Source organism: Mycteria americana, chromosome 1 (genome assembly GCF_035582795.1).
Source record: "Mycteria americana isolate JAX WOST 10 ecotype Jacksonville Zoo and Gardens chromosome 1, USCA_MyAme_1.0, whole genome shotgun sequence".
NCBI classification, from domain to species: Eukaryota; Metazoa; Chordata; class Aves; order Ciconiiformes; family Ciconiidae; genus Mycteria; species Mycteria americana.
In genome coordinates, this window is record NC_134365.1 from 203450255 (window position 1) to 203470577 (window position 20323).

The 20323-nt window shown below is 46.4% G+C and overlaps 1 protein-coding gene across 1 annotated transcript in view; it reads left to right on the forward strand.

The window, feature by feature from the left end:
• ARHGAP20 (Rho GTPase activating protein 20) overlaps positions 1-6315 on the forward strand; it is a 66404-nt gene extending 60089 nt beyond the window's left edge. Inside the window, exons 12-15 of the mRNA XM_075492013.1 lie at positions 861-970; positions 1916-2105; positions 2592-2703; positions 4322-6315. Of these exons, the coding sequence (XP_075348128.1) occupies positions 861-970; positions 1916-2105; positions 2592-2703; positions 4322-5382 (1473 nt within the window). The 3' untranslated portion in view covers positions 5383-6315. The remainder of the gene's footprint in view (positions 1-860; positions 971-1915; positions 2106-2591; positions 2704-4321) is intronic.
• The last annotated feature ends 14008 nt before the right edge of the window (positions 6316-20323 follow it).

Genomic DNA, 20323 nt, shown 5'->3' on the forward strand with positions numbered 1-20323 from the left:
TCTCAAGCAAGCACTGCTTTGGTGGAATGTTTTTATTGCAGAAAGCCATTCCTCTTGCTGCCATGTGAGAGGTTTTCATGGGTGAGACTTAAACAATTACTTTTCTACTGGTGGATTTAGGATGTGCATTTAGGGCAGGACAGCTGCACTATGCAAAGTGCTGGTGTGCAATACTCATCCCATGGTAACGGTTTCACTGAGGGGCAATTGCTTAGCATTTATCACAGTGAAGAGTTACCACATAAGAGCAAATGTGTTATTCATGTGCCTCATAGCTTCCCTTACTTTAGCTTGTTTGGGAAGCTAGGATTTGGGCTTCTTCACAAGTCGCAACAGTTTGCCTGCCAGTCGTTGAGGTATTAGGAAACAGGAGCAGCAAGACTATCCATGACTAGTGTAAGTACTCCATTACCAAAAGGGATCGATTAGGGGAAGGAAGGTAGGGGTGCCTTGGAGTGCTTATGGTCTGGTGGTATTGGAGCTTGTCAGCTAAGGAGAAGAAAGGGGGACTACAGATGAAGTTAAGTGATAAGTAAAGGCAGACATTATGCAGCATCAAATTAACTGGTCCCACTGCAGATTTTTTAGTTCAGCAATAGCAGATGAAGCATCCAAATACCTCTGTTTTGACAGGAAAGGGTGAGGAAAAGGCAGGAAAATAGTCACTTTAAGCATAATCCAAAGTACTTCTTTATCTCCAATGATTTTCTGCTGGTTTTGGTTGCTGTGTGGAACAAGATGCTTGTCAGCTAGTGCTGTCCCACTGATACATCCTCATGTATCTGCATATCTTATTCCTGCCCCATCCTGTGCTCCAGAACAGCTGTTCACATGTTTTGTTCTTCTTTTCTCTTGATAAGGATTTTCTTCGCAACATCCCAGGCAGCATTTTGTCATCCCAGCTCTGTGATAAGTGGGTCTCTGTAATGGATCAAGGAAATAATGAAGAGAAGATAAAAAGCATCCAAAGGTAGAGTTACTTATATTCTCTGTATTCTTTTCCTATAAATTTATATCCCAGAGTGCAGAATCCCAAATATTCAACTTACAACTTACAATTACATTGTTTTTTAAATAGATGCTAAAAATATCTTTGTATATGACAGAGCATTCAAATTTATATATATAGTTAAGTGATTGACTGTATGGGACAATTTTCTGACTCTCTTTTGTCCTGCTTTTCTGCCTTTTGTGGATACCAGTAAATAAATGAAATACCTTTTCATGAAAAAAAATATTTATAGTATTTATAAATACGCTGTCCAAGACCTGGATTTCTGCCTGATACCAAACCCAAAATCATCCTCAGGGAACTTTGGGGTCCTGGGTGAAAGGGTAGCTGAAATCAGTTCCTCATATATTTCCCCTCATTAATCTCAAATTTTAGTGACCATTTTGAAGCCAAGATGGAATTGTGAATGAAATACTGGAGCATAGTGACAAGGGAAGCCTCCACCCTTGCAGGTGATATAAAACAGAAAGTAGGCAAAGTTTATGTCATGGGAAACAGAGCTTTGTACACTAGCTGACCTAACGCGTACTTACATACATATATACTTATGGCACGGAGAGACAACTGAACTGTTTGGTTAAGTGAATAGTGAATTATCAGGCAACTTAGGTGAAATACAGTTTCATGTCATACATTGTACTTGGTTCATTAGCTTGACAGAGTGTAATTTTAATTGTGTGTTAGGGTGTTTTCTGTCCTCCCGGAAAACTGGTCAGAGGCGTGTCCCAGTGAGGGAAAGCAGCTGAGCAAGAACACCTCTTTGACATACTCCCTGGTTTAATTAGTGGACCATGTTACCCTGTTTCTGTAGTTTCATTGTCTTGACTTGTGTGTATCTATGGAAAAATGGTTTTATTTTGTCCAGTCACTAATTTGAAGAATTACATTTGTATATGTTTTCAGGTTAATAGAGCAGCTCCCCAGAGCTAATGTTGTTCTCTTACGTTACATCTTTGGAGTACTGCACGGTATAGAAATGCGATCTGAAGAGAACCAGATGAATGCATTTAATCTGGCTATCTGCATTGCACCTAGCCTGCTCTGGCCTCCTGTTTCTTCCACTCCTGATATAGAAAGTGAATTTACAAAAAAGGTAAGAGACACTGCAATGTAGTAAAAAAACAAACCAACCTTCATCCTGTTCAACCAGGCTGTTGATTACAAACGTGAAAACAGTCAGTACCTCTTCAGATCAGGACTTGTCCTCTTATCAGGGCTCCAGAAACATTCATTGATCCATTCTCATAATCTGCCTGGAAAAAAGGGAGGGAGATCATAAAGCAATACCTAGTGTATTAGCAAAGTGCTTCTCTCATCAAAAAGATCTCTGGTTGTGGTGACCTTGAAAGAGGACAGAGTAGAAGTGGAAAAGATGTATACAAGGATGTATACTGGGACATTTTAGCTGGGCCTGGCTGCTTTCCTCAGGCCCAGGAGATCGGGAGGGGACTTCCTGGCTGTCAGGGGGCACATCACGGATGGGCAGTTTCCTCCTGTTCCTCATCTGTACGGTGAGCTTGCCCTGAGTGGAATAATGGAAGATCTGACAAGACATCTCTCTCCCATCGCTTTGTTGCAGATTTCTAGTCTGGTACAGTTCCTCACTGAGAATTGCTGCAGGATTTTTGGAGAGGAAATTACCTCCCTCTTTGGAGAAATACTGATGACATGCAAGAGAGAGAACGGCTCAGGTAATACAGATGATGTTTTGATCCTCTTAGGCAGCTGAACTCAGCCAGGCAAAAGATCAGTATATTCCATGGAACAATGCTGTTCCCTCTTCATGTGGTGTTCCCGGATACTGCTGTTCTCTTTCCTTTGCCCATAGTATTTGTGATAATCACCGATTCAACTTATAATAGACCTGGACTGTATCACAAAATGCTCTCCCAAAGAATCCCTTGCTCCTATTCCAGTCATCTGAGCCACTATGTTAAAAAGGGGGGGAGGGGAAACAAAGAAAAAAAAAGAAAAAATCTGGAGATGGTTTCATCTCAGGTCTAGAATTTTTGCCCCAGCCTATGTTTTCCCAGAATATTGGGAAGTCAGTGATCAATAAAGGTTATAATACAGCTGTCACACCATTACATTAGGGTTGAAAGCATCCATTCTTCATTACTGAAAGAGAGAGATCTCCAGAGTTTCAATGGGACATCCAGATTTTGCTCCTAGCACAGAATAATCATGGAACTGGTGACTGAAAATGTCTGACAGACTAGTTGGCAGAGCCTTCCAGAATATCATAAATGCTTTTTTTCTCTCCAACTCTGTGATAGTATCGATTTTGACTGGAGTTTTGGGTCTCTCCTTAAAATTTTTCTAAAGCAGCATTTCTGTAAAATAAATTTTGGCACAGCTGGCCTATACTAAAAGTGGTAATGGCACTTGCTCCGGCATGCCAGACTGACTCAGTGTGGCTGTCCCAAACTTCTCATGCTCTGCCTCCAGTGAAATTTGGTGAAAGCCAGTGAAATTCAGTGAAAGCCAGTGAAATTTGGCAAAATCCAGTGAAATTCTGCCTGCCCTCTCCCCAAGAGTGGAAGCACATGGGATCTGCTGTGCTGGGGTATGCTGGGACTGAGAGCTCAGACCCACAATAGGTTACGGCAGCTGAACAGGTTTTCAGGCACGCACTGAGGCATGGTGACTGCCCATGCGTGAACTCTGTCTGCTGCAAATGTGAGATAAGTCAGCTTAGCGTAGCCCAGAGCAAAAGAGATTTAATGTAATTCCAATTATCGCATATACAGAATAGGGCCCAGGTGTGCACTGCTCAGTGGAAATGAGGTGACTGTTTAAACTAGAGACTAGAACTTTCTTCATAGTGTTGCTCTTAAAAATATTGTATTTTCTGGAAGACCATAAAAGCCCTAAGTATGCCCTGTTTTCTTCATTTGTCTAAAAGAAGGAAAGAAAGGTTAAATGTTGCTTTCAATATTCAATAACAAAAAGAAAGATTCAATAAATTACCGATTCGATATACTGTATGTAAATTATTGTTTACAGCTGGATTACCTACTACTAAAGTTCCCCGCTTTAAAAAAAATAACACAAAAACCCCTAACCTTTATTTGTGCCATTATCCTATATTTCTTGACTGAACTGCAACTTAGCACTCATTTCAGTTTTTCCATTTCAAAATTAGACAGTAATTTTTTCTGAAATTATTGGCATTTCTGCTTGAAGAATCTTTAAAGGGTGAATGCTCCTGGAAGTAAAGGATATTTGCCAAAAAAAAAAAAAAATGCAGCTGCTTGTCAGCAGGGTGGTTCAATCGCTGATGTGTTAACACTTGGTTTGTCCTTGCAGATGCTGCTTCTCTCCATCTGAATGACTCTTCCTACGACAGCCTGGAAAACGAGGCGAACGATGAAGCTGACTCCTCTTCCAGTGACTGGATTAAGAACCGAGATCAGGATAACAGGAGCAGGGAGTCTGTTTTCACTCTGAGCGATGGTGATTCGGAGCAGACGGAGGTGGATGAAATCCAAAGCAAAGCCAAATCGAAACAGTTGACAATTTCTGTTGACGTACACCATAAGTTTTCATCACAAGAAAACTCGGAGAATGAGTCTCTCTGCTCCAATGCACTGGGCTTCTCTTCAGCAGCTACCTCAGGTGCTCTCAAAACCTTGAGGAGACACAGGCGCGCCTCAGAGCCGGCAATTGGCCTCCTCGCCCCCAGCTTCGCCCGCATTGGTGATGGTCACGAGAAGGCGACACGCAAAGCCAGCTGTGATGTTGTCCTGTCTCACGAAGATGAAGACTATCTCCGTCAGCTTCGGTCATTGCAGATGGAGGGGCAAAAGCTTATCAATCAGAGCTTGATTATAGGCATTAATGTTGGTAAAAGTGACAATGCAAACCAAAACGTTGAAAAGAAAGACTTGTCCCATTGCCTCCTGCCTCCAACGCCAGAGGGATTAAATATTTGCTCAGGATTTAGCTCTTCTAGCCTGTCTTCTCCTGGGACGTCTCCATCTCTGTCGTCGATGAGCTCTCTGGACAGTACTTTCTCTCAGTTTTCAGACCAATCTGTGTTTACCCCAACTGAAACCTCCTCCCCTTTTGATAGCACTTTTCAGTCGTTAAAGAAACATGAAGACACTGCCGCTGAAGCGGCTGATGACTATTTGGTTACACCCACCAGGGTGCCACCATCTCCACAATCTACCGATGCTTTGGCTGAGGGGGGCTTGGTGGAGCCCAACAGCAGGCCAGCGCCCCTGAAACCTACTGACGGAGTCGACAGCTATTTGATTAAGCCTGACATTCAGCCATTACCTCTGAAAGTCACGGGAAGAGACAGACTTCATGATCCAAGATCAAAGAGGAGGTCTAGAAGAGCATTACAGCAATCCAAAGTTTGAAGAGACTGACCAAAGCTTTTTTGCGGAGGAATCTTAACGCTTAAAATAAACACCATAAAGAAAATGCCTTTGGTGTTAATGTGTGTTCATTTTAAGTTTAATATCCAGGTTGTTCAAATTTAATTGAGCAGTCCCCAGACTCACAGGTTTTCTTTTTTTAAGAAACTGTCTGAGTAATGCTCCCACATAAAGCTTTGCAAGAACATTGTAAGAATAATAAAAATTGCTAAAATGCAAGCAGACAGAAATCTCCGGAAAATCTGGAAGGGTCCAGGAGGTAACTAAGAGAAGCACCCTGTTCTCTGAGCCCGCCCGGGCAGCAGCAGCAGGGTGCCTGCTGCGCCTTGCCCCTTCACCACTCGTGTGTTGAGCCTTGCGGATGTGAGTCCCAGTCCTTTGTGGTTTTGGTGTAGCGTGCAAAGTCAGCGTAGATTCCCTAACTGTGGTATTATACTACTGTTCTGAAACTGATAGGTATTACCTTCATTGTCCTCCAAGGAATAAGTGTATTGTTTTCTGTATGTTTATAAGGTATGTTCGATAGGTGTAGTTATTTCTTTCACACTGCAAAAGAAAGAAAAAAATAAGCTCAAAAATATGTAAAGAGAAACGCTGAAGCTTGTAACTAACACCTCACAACTCTGTGTGTTTCATTTATCGTGCTCTGTTGGCTGTTCTGTTCGTGTTTAAGTTGTGAATAGTTTCTTAACATTGCTGTAAATGGCATTATGTGTTATTGCAAGCAGAACACATGTAATTTTATTATGCAGCATCTAAAACATCATATAATATATTAAAAGTAATGCATTATCTAAATGCTTTGAGTTTGTATAATATATCCTGATAAATTTTGCTATTATATATGGTCTGAAAAAAAATGTGTATTTTTGTACTTGCAAAAAACTGCTGCTAATTTTACGAGTTCTGTTTTGTTGTTACAGCACTGGTATTGATGTGTATGCATTCAATGCTATATATTAAATATTATTTGTTATGTCATAAATTCAATTTATATTCTGTGTAATTTTTTTTTAGGTGTCAGTTCTACAAGCTATTGCTGAAGCAAAAGTCCCAGTGATGCCACTGCAAATCTTGCATGAGGAAGGACTGCAGCATTTTTCCTCCTCTTTGAGTGGCATCATTCATACTGTATGTCATCATCCTGTTAACTTTTGTAAATTTTAGTAATATTTAAACAAGAATTCCTACCCTTTTGCTCTTCATCTAGAGAGATGAGGGTGTTTTCAGCTAATGGGATGCAGTTAACAATATAGAGGTGCAGGGAGATCTTTTCGGGTAATAGATACTTGGGGTGGAAGCAAGGAAAGGAGGGGAGCAAGACACTGGATGAGAGAAAGGTTTATTCGTTAATATTAGCAGGGTTCTAGAGAAAGCAAGAAGGAATGGCAGGACTAAACTAAACACATCTGGGCATGGGTGTGTGCACACAGTGCTTCTGAAATTGCATTGATTCATTCATTAGCTTTTCCATTTTCAAAAGCCCTCCCCAACTCCAGTTAATACTGGCCAGTAATGGAGTTCCAGATCCTATTCTGCTTAACTATGCTCTCATAAAGGTGCTTATGCTCCTAAGTCACTACACATTTCTGAAAAATGTAAACACTGGCTAGTGCTCTAAGCCATTTCCAAGCATTACCAGCATAAAAGGTTTTTAGCTCTCTATCAGACAGAATGGATACTCTCCAGCAGATGGGGGCAGGGATGTGTGTTAACGAAGTTAGAAATACCCTTACTTGACAATATAAAATCAGAGGGTTATTATTTTGGGCTCTAGTCCTGCAAATGTTGTATCTGTGAGCAGAGCTGCATTTGTGGAGACCCACGTAATGCAATAAACCATCGTGCACTTAGAACTACACCAGCATGTGTAATTGTGTGCGGGCTCAAAGACTTCACTGCAATTTGTTCTTTTTCATCTTTTTCAAATTCAGCTATTTTAATAGAAATGGTAATAGGTTGAATCGGATCTGTAATAGTTACCTTCCAAAGGTAAAATCCTTTGTATGTATTTTGAGACCTGTCGTCTAATAGCCCTACATACGCACTTCCTTTAAAACAAAACAAAACAAAACAAAACAAAACAAAACAAAACAAAACAAAACAAAACAAAAAGATGCTATTTTGAAATAAAACAGCTACTCTGCATTTCTTTTCGAAACGGTAAAAATCATATTGCCATGCTGCCAAGATTACATCAAGTAGCAAATGCTGATTCATTGCAACAATAATAAAGGTTTAGAAAAATCTCTAGTCTCTGCAATATAAATGTTCTGCCCTACAAATGATATCTTCCAGCAAGCCATTTATCTCTGCTAGTCTGAAGTAAAAGTATATCCAAGAGTGCTTCGATGTGAAACAAATTATGTGTCTGCTCTTGAGCTGTAGCTATGCTAGAGTGCTTTCAGCTTTAAACATATGGCAAACAAGCTGGATGTAGACCCACTACAATTTAAAATGCACTCTTGTCTTACAAGACACACACCCCGCTGCTGCACGAGGCATGTTCTGTGACAATCACAAAAAAGAGCGCTAACGGAGAAGATCACTGTCTGCAACTCCTCACTGAAGGAATTAAATGCTGTTAAGATCCAAAATGAATTATGCTGAACCTTTTCAGAGTGTCAGATGCGAGTCTGAAGACTGCAGTAAGCAGCAGCCTTAGGTATGCTCTTGTTGGGAGGCCAACAGTTAATGTACTGGGGGCCCCTGCTGCTCTCTTCCCCTGGGCACCCCCATGGGCTGGGCTGGGATCTCTGGTCCAGGGAATATTAAAAAGAGAGTTTTGTAACTTTTTTATGGCTTTGCTGATGGCCTGTGAGAAGGTGTTGGGGTAAGGGTGGCCCTGAGGGCTGAGCCCCTGCTTCTGCCCTGGCTCCGGCTGGGTGTCCCAAACGCTGGGCTCCCTGGCGAGGTCCTGCCCAGGTCCCGGGCACCGTGGGACACCACGTCTTCCCCAGCCGCCTGCCTCCCTCGACTGGCATGGGGGGTGCCTGCTTTGGAGAAGGCGCCCGAGTTTTAGGGACAAATGGTAGGTGAGATGTTCCCAAAATGTTTTCTTCTTTCCTGGAGTAGCAAAGCTTCACAGAAAAAAAAGAAAGACTGACTTAGGGAAGAAGCAGTAGCAATGACTCCTCGTTCAGTGCTGTCACGCACACAAAATGAAGCAACCTGACAAATTACCTCTCTCACTTGGACTTTCTGTCCCACAGGGGTTCCTGATCTCATCGTTAATGAGCATCTTGCCTCTGTTTCACAAGTACTAACCATCATTCCTTTCAGCTGATTTCAGAGATTAATATAATATAAATTTAGAGCAATTTGTTCTCAACCTGCAATGAAAGTTTTTGCCTTTTTTATTAGCCCTGGTAAAGGGTTTATGTGCCTGAAATGTCATGGCTTGGGGGGTTTGGGGGGGGGGGTGTTGTGGACTTTTCCAGTTCTCTCCATCGGTCTCATAATTGCTATTGCTTCATCCCTGCAAGCTTTATCTCTCCAGCACAGGCCAATTCAGGAAGCAAGAGGTCACGTCCCATCTATTTTCTGCTTAAACTAGTTTGTAGAGTTCAAGCAAAATAGATTATAGGTCCCGGGGCTGAAGCATGACCTTTAAACTGAAGGTGTCCCTCTATCCATGCCTCCAAATCACCAGATTTCTGTTAACACCTGCTGGTCCAGCTCCTTTCTTGCTCTGGGGACCTATGTGGCTCCAGGACCTGGTGGCTGACATCTCGTTTCGAGCTCTGCTCCTGATCAGCAGATGACATTTGGCAAACTTACGTGCCTCCTCCGCTCCCTGTTTTGCACCACTAGTCTTTCCTTTAAATATCCTAGCCTGCTGGGACAGGCTGGTGGTTGCTGGTGTTTGCACAGCGCCCAGCACAGGGTGGGGTGCTGCGTGCCTGGGACCTGGGCAGCGGTGCTGTTGCACAAGGAGCAGGGCGAAACCCGCTGACAGCCCTGAGTTTATTACGACTGTGGTGACCTCTGTGTTAGATGGGGAACTTGCTAACCAAGTTGCTTGGCAGCACGGAGCTGTTATTTAACTTCGTACCACATCCACGGCCATGCCCGCGCCCGTTCGACTGACCTGATTCAAGGATGCAGGGTCCAGGAGGGTGGTGGTGAGAAGTTTTCTCTTGAAAAGAAAGAGAACTGCAGATTCTGACTTTTTCACTTTCATCCATGCATAACCAGACGTGACGGAGATCAGGAGATCAGGAGGTGGCCAGTGCTTTTGGGAACGACACACACATATGCACTCACACATACGTGCACATGGTGAGGCTGCCATGACCCAGGCACACGGACCTGCTTCACATGCCTTGCAGGCTGACCTCTGCATCTACAGCATTCCCAAGACACCCTCTGTGAGCTGGACCTATCAACCTCCTGTTATTTTCATCCATACAAACACAGGGGCGTGGGATAACTAATGCTGGAAGAGACCTCAGGAGGTCTCTGGTCCAGCCTCCTGACACAGGCTTGCACGTCCATGTAGCTCATGTCTGGAAGAAGGATAGCAATACTCCAGCAATTCACTGCTATTCATCATGGCTGGAGAAATTTAGCAAAAGGTAGCTGGCTCAGACAGTTAAATAAAATCTTTTGGAGCAGATGATGATGGTTTTTTAAACCCAGAAAATGTCTAAGAAACCAGCAAAAGCTGCAGTCTTACACTCAATCTTCAGGTTATCCCCATAACCTTTTATATTAGGAGCAGAGACTATGATACACGTTTTCCCTCAGTATTTAACATCTCCCTATATCCTGGATCCAAAATACCTGAATAGGTGTAAGGAGATGACAGCCTCGGTGACACCACTGGACAACCTCATGCACTCACAGCGTTTTGAGGAATCATCTAGAGGAGGACCAAGGCACTGGCCGCGCTGGGGGCTTTTCCCGCCCCAGGGGCTGATGCGGGGAGAGGTTGAGCAAGCAGCCGTGTTAAGCCTCGTCTCTGGCATTCGTGCAAGGCCCCTTCCCCTTGGAAGAGTCCTTCGCTCCTACCAAGTGTAAGAGGCGCTGGAGCATGATGTCTGCCGGCTAAGCGGAGCCCTACATAAACATCAAGGGAAGCGAACCGGCTCTCTCATTCACAGAAACGCTTGCATGATTTCACTTACCCTCATGCTTAGTTACCAGTGTCTCTGTATCGAGGCCACCGTCAAGCTGAACTAATGGACCTGCTAGTGTCCAAAGGGGAAGACTCTTTGCTTAAAGGTGTTGAATATTTCTGTTAGGACATGGTTGCCACACAGGGCCTAAAGGTTTTAGGCATCACTTGTGTTTTATAAATATTTACAATGTACTCTGTAATGATTTTTTGTTGATACTAGGTTTGCTCCAGGCCTTATTTTGTCTGGGGTTTGTAGTGGCTTCACTGCAAATGTCAGCAGTTCCTCGAGGACAAGTTCTCCAGTAGCTGCTGCCAGTTGCATTAAGTTAAATATTTCAGAATTTAGCCATTCAGTGACCCTATGTAGGAGAGGTGTTTTCAATACAAAAATTATTTCTCTGCACTTGATTCTCTTGTCACAAACTGTTTCTGTCAACCTGCTACAAAACTGCTCCCAGACGCAGCTGTAATTCTGATGTGACCATCGAAGGCAAGGCTGTCCTCCTTCTCCTGCTCCTCTTCCACCTCCTCCTCCTCCTCCCGGGTAGGGAGAGCTTCTGCGGGGTTTCCTGCTGCCCGGGGCCGGGATGGGCAGGGGGTGCGGGCGGTCGGCCAGCCGGGGAGGGAAGGGACAGGACCACGCTGCTGACATGCACGGCTGGGGCTACCGGATCCCAGCAGAAGTTCAGACAAGGAGCCCCCACTGTAGGGGCCGATGAAGCACGAGTGACCTGTGGAGGGCACCCGCTGGTGGCTGCAGCCTGGCCGCGGGAGCAAGGGGAGTCCCCGGGGACCCGAGGGCAATGCCGGGTGCAGGATCCCAGGAACCCCGCCTGCACCAGGGGAGCCCCAGCCTGCTCCCGGGGATGGTCAGAGGAGGGGGCTCGGCCCGTGGTCCCTGGGTGAACCCCACTGAGGAGCCGGTGGGGCCACCCCTCCCCAGGCTGGCAGGGGTGAGTGCCTGCAGGGTGTGGGGCTCACGGGGGGCTGCAGGGGGAAAGCATTTGGGGACGTTGCACAGTTTCTTATAAGGTGTATTAAGGGGGTTGTGGGAATGTGCAAGACTTGTTAGGGGATGGTCAGGGGAAGGATCAAAGGCAGGGAAAGGGCGGGAACAAGGTGGACTGGGGAGGAACCAGTGTGAGAAAATAGAGGGAAAGGACATAAAAGGGGCTGGTCCTGGGTAACAGCTGGCTGGTCAGTACGCTTGTCTGACCAAGCCCTGCACCCCATCGCCACAGCCGGCCCTACAGCCTTACTAAGTATTCTTATATAATGATGTAAATAATTATTTAGTACTAATAATAATTACTCTTGCATTCTTTCTATCCATCTTCTCTGTGGGCACACGCTCTATTCCAAGCCTGCATAAGAGACCACCAGCAACCTTCAAGCCAGACCAGTGGGCAGCAGCATCAGAGCCGAGTGCCGGCAACTGGAGCGGGACCACGAACCTCAGAGGCTGGAGGGTGCCGGTGCCAGCACCTGGGGAAACCGCGGCCTGAGGCCAGCTCTGGGGCAGACTGAGCAGCTAATGCCAGCTACCGGAGAGACCCATTTTCCATGTTGGAGTACATATTTGACTAGCATATATTAATCCTGATCAGCCAGAGAGGAACAGTATGTGCCGCCCGTGCTGTTCACGTGTGTGCAAGCACTGTGTGTGTGCAGCTACCTTACAACATAGTCAGCAAACAGTTTTGAACAAGAAGTTTTAAATGTCTAATGCCCCATGGACAGCTTGCACAAAAGATGTGGTATAAAATGTACTGAAAGGACTTAGAGACGATCCTCCCACATCCCGCCGGAGCCACCAAGGGGTCGGTCACCATTTGCTACGGGGAGCAGCTCGTGTGGACCCCCAACCTCACAGCAGGCAACAGCAGCTTTGTTAACGCAAGCAGCCTACTTAAAATGTTTTACCTGAACAAACCATTTGTATCTGAAACACCACGGAAAGCACCAAGATGACCCTAGCATTCCCCTAGCAGAGGTTTGGGGCTGGCTTGGTGGGGGTGGTAGGAAGGAGGCAGGGCTGCGCTCGGGCGCTTTATTGGCACACCTGCTTGGGAAAGGGATGTCTGACACCACTGTCCCATGTCCACAAGCGTCTTTGACTGGAGGAACCTGAAGTGACCAGGCAGCCAAGGAAGTTCATGCCCCAAAGTCACCTTTTCAAGCAGGACTTGGTCTCCACGGATCAGAGCAGTGAAGACAGGTTGGCATTGAAAGATGCTCTTCGTTGCTCAGGCCCATCCAAATACTTCCATGGCATTGCTATCCCTCTGCTAAATATACAAATACTTGCAGAAATGTGCAGCACCTGAATGATGTCGTACTTTTCATGCAGAGATAGCACGAAGAGTCTGGAAGGTCAGCTTCAGCAGAGTGCCTGGGCTTGGGCTTAGCTTAAATGAGTAAACAGCCCCAGAGAAGTCCAATAAGATTGTTTATGTGCTTAAATTCCTTACTGGGCTGGAGCCCACGTGCCTATTTTCTAAATAAATTATAAACCATACCAGATGTTCGCACATTGCTGGAAAAATTGCTCCCTATCAAAGTTCCATTTACAATTTTAATTTCTATTACAGAGATCTATCTATTATTTTATAAAGTAGAGATTTTGAAAATATTTCTTCATTGTGTAAGAACTAAGAAAAAGTATTCAGTAGTTATGTGTCCTGTTTAAATTTTTAAAGAAATTAAGAATTTGTCCAATAAAATGTTTGGCAAAGCCAAAGTCTGAATTTTTTGCATTTTTTTTACCTTGGGATATGAGTTTACAGTATACTCGTCTGAGGTGTGTAAATTCAACAGCATAGTAATTGGTTTATTACACAGAAACTGGAGGCTCCAACTTTGCCAAGAATTTTTACTGTGTAAATTCTTCACTTTTCTCACCTTCAAAAAGGCCATGAAAGCCACTGCTCTGCAAACGGGTCTCTGTGAACAAAACCCCAGCTCTGCCTTGTGGTGAGGAGACCCACATGATGTGGGTGCAGAGCTGGCCCACTGTAAAATGGGTTTTTACTCCAGGCCCATCACTCCAAGGTATTTATAACCTTTATACAGTCCCCATATGAATTCACTTAGCTTTCTGTTAGGAATGCATAGGCTCTTGTCTCATAAAGGGACGGATGCTCTCAAACCTGATTTTCTTCCACAGCTGGCGCAGAATCAAGCCCCGAAACCTATTTCTTTTTAAATAGATTTATTTTATCGGGGTTTGTTGCAATGAACTGAGCAGGTAAGTATGGCGGTGCTGGGAGATAAGCGGGGTGCGTGGAGGGCTGAAAGATGCCCGTGGTCAGGGCATGGGTTAGGGTATAAAAATGCTCTGTGTGTCCATGAGCTCAGAAGATGCTGAGGCCATGCAATGGGGCAGGGCGATGGCAGGCTCTGGGGAAGTGGTTGTGGTGCCCGTGCTGCTCCGGGACTCCCGCGGGGCAAAGCCCCGCGGGAGTCCCGGAGCAGCACGGGCACCACGGAGAAGGGAAGGAGGTGGGATCAGCTGCTGAGCTCCCAAACACAGGGAACAGCACCTCTCTGCTCTTCAGGTCTGGGTCCCCAGCGCGTATGTGAAATACCTCCCGAGAAGGGACAGGGAAAGGACAACCCTCCAGAGCAGGACAGGGACACCTGAAGCCTGGATCCATGTCCAGAATGAACACTGATCTGCTTCTCCATCCTCGAGGCATCCCAGGAGACCTCTTGCTGCTTGTTCGCAATAGAGAAACAGTTCAAAAGCACCTTCTTCTGAATTATTTTCTAAAAAAAAAAAGAAAATAATCTCACTGCAAGCTGTGGTTCCTCCAGGCCAGAGCATCAGACCAGGAGCAGGCACACAGGTGGGCTGTGTCCACAGCTCTGCCTGCCCCTGCTGCAAGACCTCGGGTGCTCGATCCCCTTCCCTGGGGCTGTTTCCTGGCTGTACTTTAGATGTACAGTCCACATAGGATGTAAGGGGGAACTACTCTACCCTACCCTGGTCTGTGCTCTCCACCTATATTTAGACATCTAAATTCAGCAGACACAGGCTCCCTCCAAGGAGCTTTAAGGCCACTTTCTTCTCCCCATGCCTACAGAAGGAACGCAGGCACTACCTATGGCAGGAACGATTCATTAGTCTCCCAAAATCATGAATAAAGAATACGCCTAATCCATGGGAGGGACTCGATCCCACCCTTGGAGGGAGAACCTGTCTCGTGGCATGTGGATCATCTACCTCGTAGAAGAGAGTGTCCATCACTCCTGGAGTCATTAGTTACTAGTGGTGTAAACCACCAGCCGCTGATGCTTCTTGTATTTCCAGTGACAAAGGGGCTCCGACACCACACTTGTCACCTTCACGGAAAGAGCTCACAGTCCTTCTGTTGTTACAAGCACCCTGCTGGTTTTGTTTCCGCCAGTCTCTCATGCCTTGATCTCCTACCCAGGTGACACTGGAATAACTCAACTCCACAACGTGGCCACGCGTGCCAGACCCAGCCGGCCGGGGTTCAGTTCCAGCAGGCAAGTCCGTGGCGAGAAGCACGGCCATTTTACCATGAATTCCCATACATCTGCAAGTCAAAACGAAAATGAAAATAACTCACATCCTACAGGGGTGTAAAGCAAAGGCACTTCAGGAATGAAGCATGTTTAGGAGGCTCATTCCCAGAGTGGAGAAATGCGGCTCTCACCATCTCCTGAGTATCACGCTGGACCCCAGCCAAGGTGTCTGAGCACTTTCCTCACTCGGCGCTTGGAGGGCGTTCGGGCGAACACCCAACGAACCCAAGATAACGCATCAGATTTGAGGCAGGAGGCTGGATTACTTTGATTTATTTTCCTCTTAGCAAATGTGATTACAAAATAGGTCAGCCCAAATGTTATGGACTCAGCCTGCTCCCTTGATGATGCTTGATTTCAGCTTTTTTTTTACGTGGGTGTTATTGATTACAAGGAACAGACAAAAACATGCACCTAACATTTCTTTTTCTGTCAGCATAGCTATTTCCAAAGGAAAAAAAATTGCATAGAATGATCTTTTTAAACAGAAAAAACCAAGCCCTTCTTACAAAGGTGACCTTATTTTTTAGAAGGAATAAACAGACAAAACAACAGCAAAAAACAGCAAGCAAAAGTTTTGTGTTAAAAGCTTGGAAAATTCATGATTTTCAATCATGCGTTCATTTACCATGAGACTTAAACTAGAGATTTAGTGACATATTGCCATGTGCCCAGTGTTTCGGCTGTTGGCCAGGGAATTTCCATGTCCAGCCCAGCTCTAACATTCCCTGTGGGGAGCTGTCCTTGGGAGGCTCCCGGATGGCCACCGCATCTGGGTGGTTCATTGCTCGTGAACACACAGAAATACATCAAATACTGACAAAACTGATGCTTTTGACAAAATTGCCTGGAGCAGCAACTCTTTCCGGAGGTGGGAAGGTGAGGACGGGGCTGTCCCGTGTGCCTGCTTGGTGATGGGACCATCCATGGAGGAAGAGCCACCCTGCAGCATCAGGACTGGAGCCGGCGCCGGCTCTGCCTGCCTTCTCCCTCCTCAGGGGCAGACATGGGAGAGGGGAACCGGCTGCGGTGGCCTTTGCCTCCTTGCACAGGTGACGCCTGCACACTTCTGTGTAGGTGAATTAGGCAAAAAGCTTTTTGGGTCCATGTCGACTTTTGGCATCTCGAACTTGCTGGTAGCAGCAAGTTCACTGCTGAGCTCTGCCCGTGTGAAAAAGGCATCCTGGGGCTTTGTTTGAAACCTGCCACCCGCGGCTAAGTGCTGAGGAAGGGCTGGCTGACATTGCAACCAAAGTGTCCCCAGGCCCAGCGCATCCAAAAAGCCCTGGGACCCAGCCGCGGACGTGTCTGAAGCTACACGCTGCAGGACCTTGTCCTCCTCAAGAGGCCGGGTCCCATACAGCCTCCTGCTGCTTCTCCTGAAGCAATGGGGTTCACGCTCGCTTTGAGTGATTAAATCTCTCTGCTTTTCAGTACAGAGTTTCTTACTGGTTGAGGGTGTGGGGGAGAGGTTTTAATTTGCCTGACTGTCAGGAAATGGATGTGTTGTGTAGGTTACATTGAGCCTTATATCAAAATCAGTCCAAAAGGCTGTCATTTGAATCCCTTATTTGTAGACTTACCATGTGCAATTGGTCTTAACTGGAGTCTGGGCACTCCATGAACACCAGTGTGTGCATGAAAAGCTACATATACATATGCATACGTGTGTATTCATCTACGTGCACAGATGAGGAACATGCTCAGCATCACTTACTGCTTTCTCTCCCATTCAAAGGTTCGCCATCCCTTTAGCGAGGCCTGGAGGGCCGCCCTCCTCCCGCCGCCCCGACACGTGCACACGCACTCTCGCAATTAGCAAAGAGCACAACGAGCTGTGCGCTGTGGGTCGGTTGCCCAAATCGTTGCGGAGACACTGCTGGCTATGCAACAGGGCATCAAAGAAAGCAGGCTGGGCTCGCAAACTGCAAAAAAAAGGACTGTATTCTTCAGATAATTTATTTGCAATGAATAATTCAGCTAGCTTTTGTTGTGAAGCTGAATTAAATACAGAGCGTTAAGCACACTGAGATCCCCAAATAAAGGGCACTATTCACTCCTAGCACAAAGGAATATTATTTACTATCATTAATTAACTTCCACGCAGAGCCACAGCCATTTCTTTAGGTTCTGAGAAAGAGTAAGAGGAGAATGTGAGCACAGGGCTGCTATAATTTCCCTTCGCTTTTCTCTCTCCCCGCAGACACACACTGGCTGCAGGCTGAGCTTGGCTCACGACGGCATTTTTGGCAACACCAAAACGCGCTGGAGCGCGGGCAGGTCGCTCATCATAGCGGGCAGGGAGGCACCGCTGAACCCACCGCCCCCTCGCCGCGCAGCCGGGCTGTGCCGGGGTCCCGCCCCACGCCGCCGCGGTGCCGGGCTCCGACGGTGGTGGCCGTGAGGCAGCACCCAGGCCTCCCAGTACTCATGCAAAATCTGGTAGATGGTATAAACTGGCGTTCCCTGAGCATACGCAGCTTAAGGGATTCAGATTGCTCTGAATAAAGCCTAAGGAGGCAGAGATGCGTTTGCCTTTGGGAAATGAGTTGAGGGCCTGGATGCTCCATCTACCTAGGCAGAGAGAACGTTTCTTAGCATTTAATGAGCCTATGTGCTAATTAGTTCTCTGAAGTCTCTCATTTAGGATAACCAGAAATGCAAATTCTTGGCGATGTCGGCAATTGTTATTACTGCTGCAGCAGTGACTAGAGAGCATCTCTTTGCAAGCAAAAAGGGAGATACGAGGCTCCTGTCAGGTGGCTACGGAGCTTTTCTGCAGCAGCTACATTGTGCTTTTTGCAGGTGAGGTTGTAGATCACAAAAAAAGCTGGGTGGAGATTTTTGGCCAAAATATTTTTCTGTTGGAAGACAAAGGTTTAAGTTATATTGAAACATTTCATAAATACACATCCGTTTTGCTTAATTGTTTCTGTTTAAAAACTGCTGAAGCCCTGTTCCCTTTATCCATGAAAGTCCACATTTTCTTCTGCCATTTTAGATGAAAAAAGCAAAACAAAATTCTACATCAGATCTTGCTGCAATTTATGACATACTTCTAGAAAAGTCAAGAAAAAAAGCCAGAAATTCAATATCTCAGGTTGAATTAAATGTTCCATTTGATTCCATGTGATTTCCTTCAACTTCTCTGTTTGTTGAAAAACCTCCAAGGCTTTGCGGCCTGAGCAATCTGCTGGGAGGACGTGGGGTGGCTGAGCGGGGAACAGAGCCGTCAGCGATCGCACAGCGTACACCAGCCAGCCCATCCCGAATCTGGAGATGCACCCCTGACAAAGGGCAGGACAGGGAGATGTAAAATGCCATTTTTACTTGAAGAAATACCTGGCTAGGTTATAGTTGGAGAAAAGGGCCTAACTCACTGCCCTGAGTCCAAGATGGTCAGCTAGTTCTCCTGCACTGTGATCCAGCCCTGGATGTCCTACAGCCTCTCATGGCTGAACATCATCGTCTTGTTATTACTCCAGTGTCATCAGGTCATTTTGAATTTAGATTTTCCTGCTGGGATTCACTTCAAGATTTAGACCCCTAATTTCAGGTGTCTACACACGTGCCAGGTGTCCCAGATCCCACTGCAGCTGGTACGGCCAGGAGAGCGTAGACAGCAACTTGGTCAACGGCTAATGGCATGGAGAGCTGTTTGGTGGGTGAGATATGTTGCCCAAATATGGGCACTTGCTGCTATTCAAAATGTCCTAGGACAGGCAGCTGTGCAGGGCCAGCAGATGCCACACAGGAGGTGCAGGGTCCCTCACCCCCTGGGACAGCACCCGGAGACCAAGCAGTGCCTGCTGTCTCCAACATGGCTATGACTCCAACATGTCTCCAACATGGCTATGACAACAACTAGACTCCTATGCTTTGGCAGTCAGATCCTCCCCTGGTGCTTGCTTTAGGGGACCTGAGTCACTCTCTGGACTCTGCTGACCATGTTGACTGGATCCCCAGTAGATACCGTGGGAGCTCAGGACTTAGCTCACATGCGGACACCTATGTATACACCCCTAAGCCTTGGTGGGCACCCGAAGAGCCCGCATTCAGCCTGAATCCCAGACTGCCATGCCTTTTACCTTAGCACTGTCTGCAAAAATGTCTTCCCAGCTCCAACCTCCAAATGGTCTGGAGGTGCAGAGGCAAGCGGGGAAGGACAGACCCCTGCGGAGCCCCTTCCAGCGCAGACAGCCACGGTGACTCTCATCTGCTGGTGACTGCTCTCCAAATGCAGCTGTTTGTCCATGCCATATTTCCCCTGTTTGCAGTAAGCAAGCACGCCATGCTGCTTGGCATCAGAAGTCAAGATGTAGAGTATCTACTGCCTCCTCCACCTCCTTTTATCCAGGTGACTGTCAGAGTAAGAAATCAAGGAGAAGGCAGAAGAGCCAGACAAGAAACATTTTTTACAATAGATTTTCCTGAATCAAATAATATTGGTTTTCAAATTTCTATCTATGTTTGAATTGGGCAAAGCTTGAGCAGGAGAGGAAAAGGCTCCCGGCCAGCACGTGTGTGCATACGGGGCAGGAGAGCTCAGCTAGGCTCAGTCAAGGAGAGCTGCTCTGCTCCCGAAACCGTCATTGCTCTCCCTCTCACGGATGTTACGGAGAACTTTTCATCACAACAGTGGCCCAGGCTTTATTAATTATTTCTGTCTAGTCAAATGAACTCTTCCTCCTTAATTAGGCCATTGAGGAAATGCTTCAACAATGTCCATTAGTCTGTGCCTTCAGCAGGCAGTGACGCACCGAACAGCACCTAAAGGGGCAAGAAGAGCAAGCACCTCTCTGCATCAGAGAAATTAGCTCAGATGAGGCGAGCGAAGCAAGCTGATCTTGCAGTGCTCTAAAACACGAAGGTCAGATCTCTCCATTCAGCAGCTTGCTTTAGGAATAATTATTGGAGGAGTCGTTCTCATGAACCATGAGGGACAGATAACCACAGCCCAGCTTGGGATGGGGGATAGTTCTTCTCACTGAGCACACCCATATGCTGCACTCACGGTTATCTCCTGAGGGGCCTTCAAACCCCTCCATTGCTCCTGGGACACCGTGGGCTCCCAGCAGGTTCCTGCTCCAGGGCGAGTGGCGTGCCGAGCGCCAGGTCCCACCTCGACCCAGCGTGCTGGGCTGGGGGCACAGGCCACCCATCCCAGCCACCCCACACGTCCCACAGAGCCGTAGGACCTCTCGGGAATGATGCCCATGGCCCTGATTCATTAGCCAGCTCAAGGCAAAG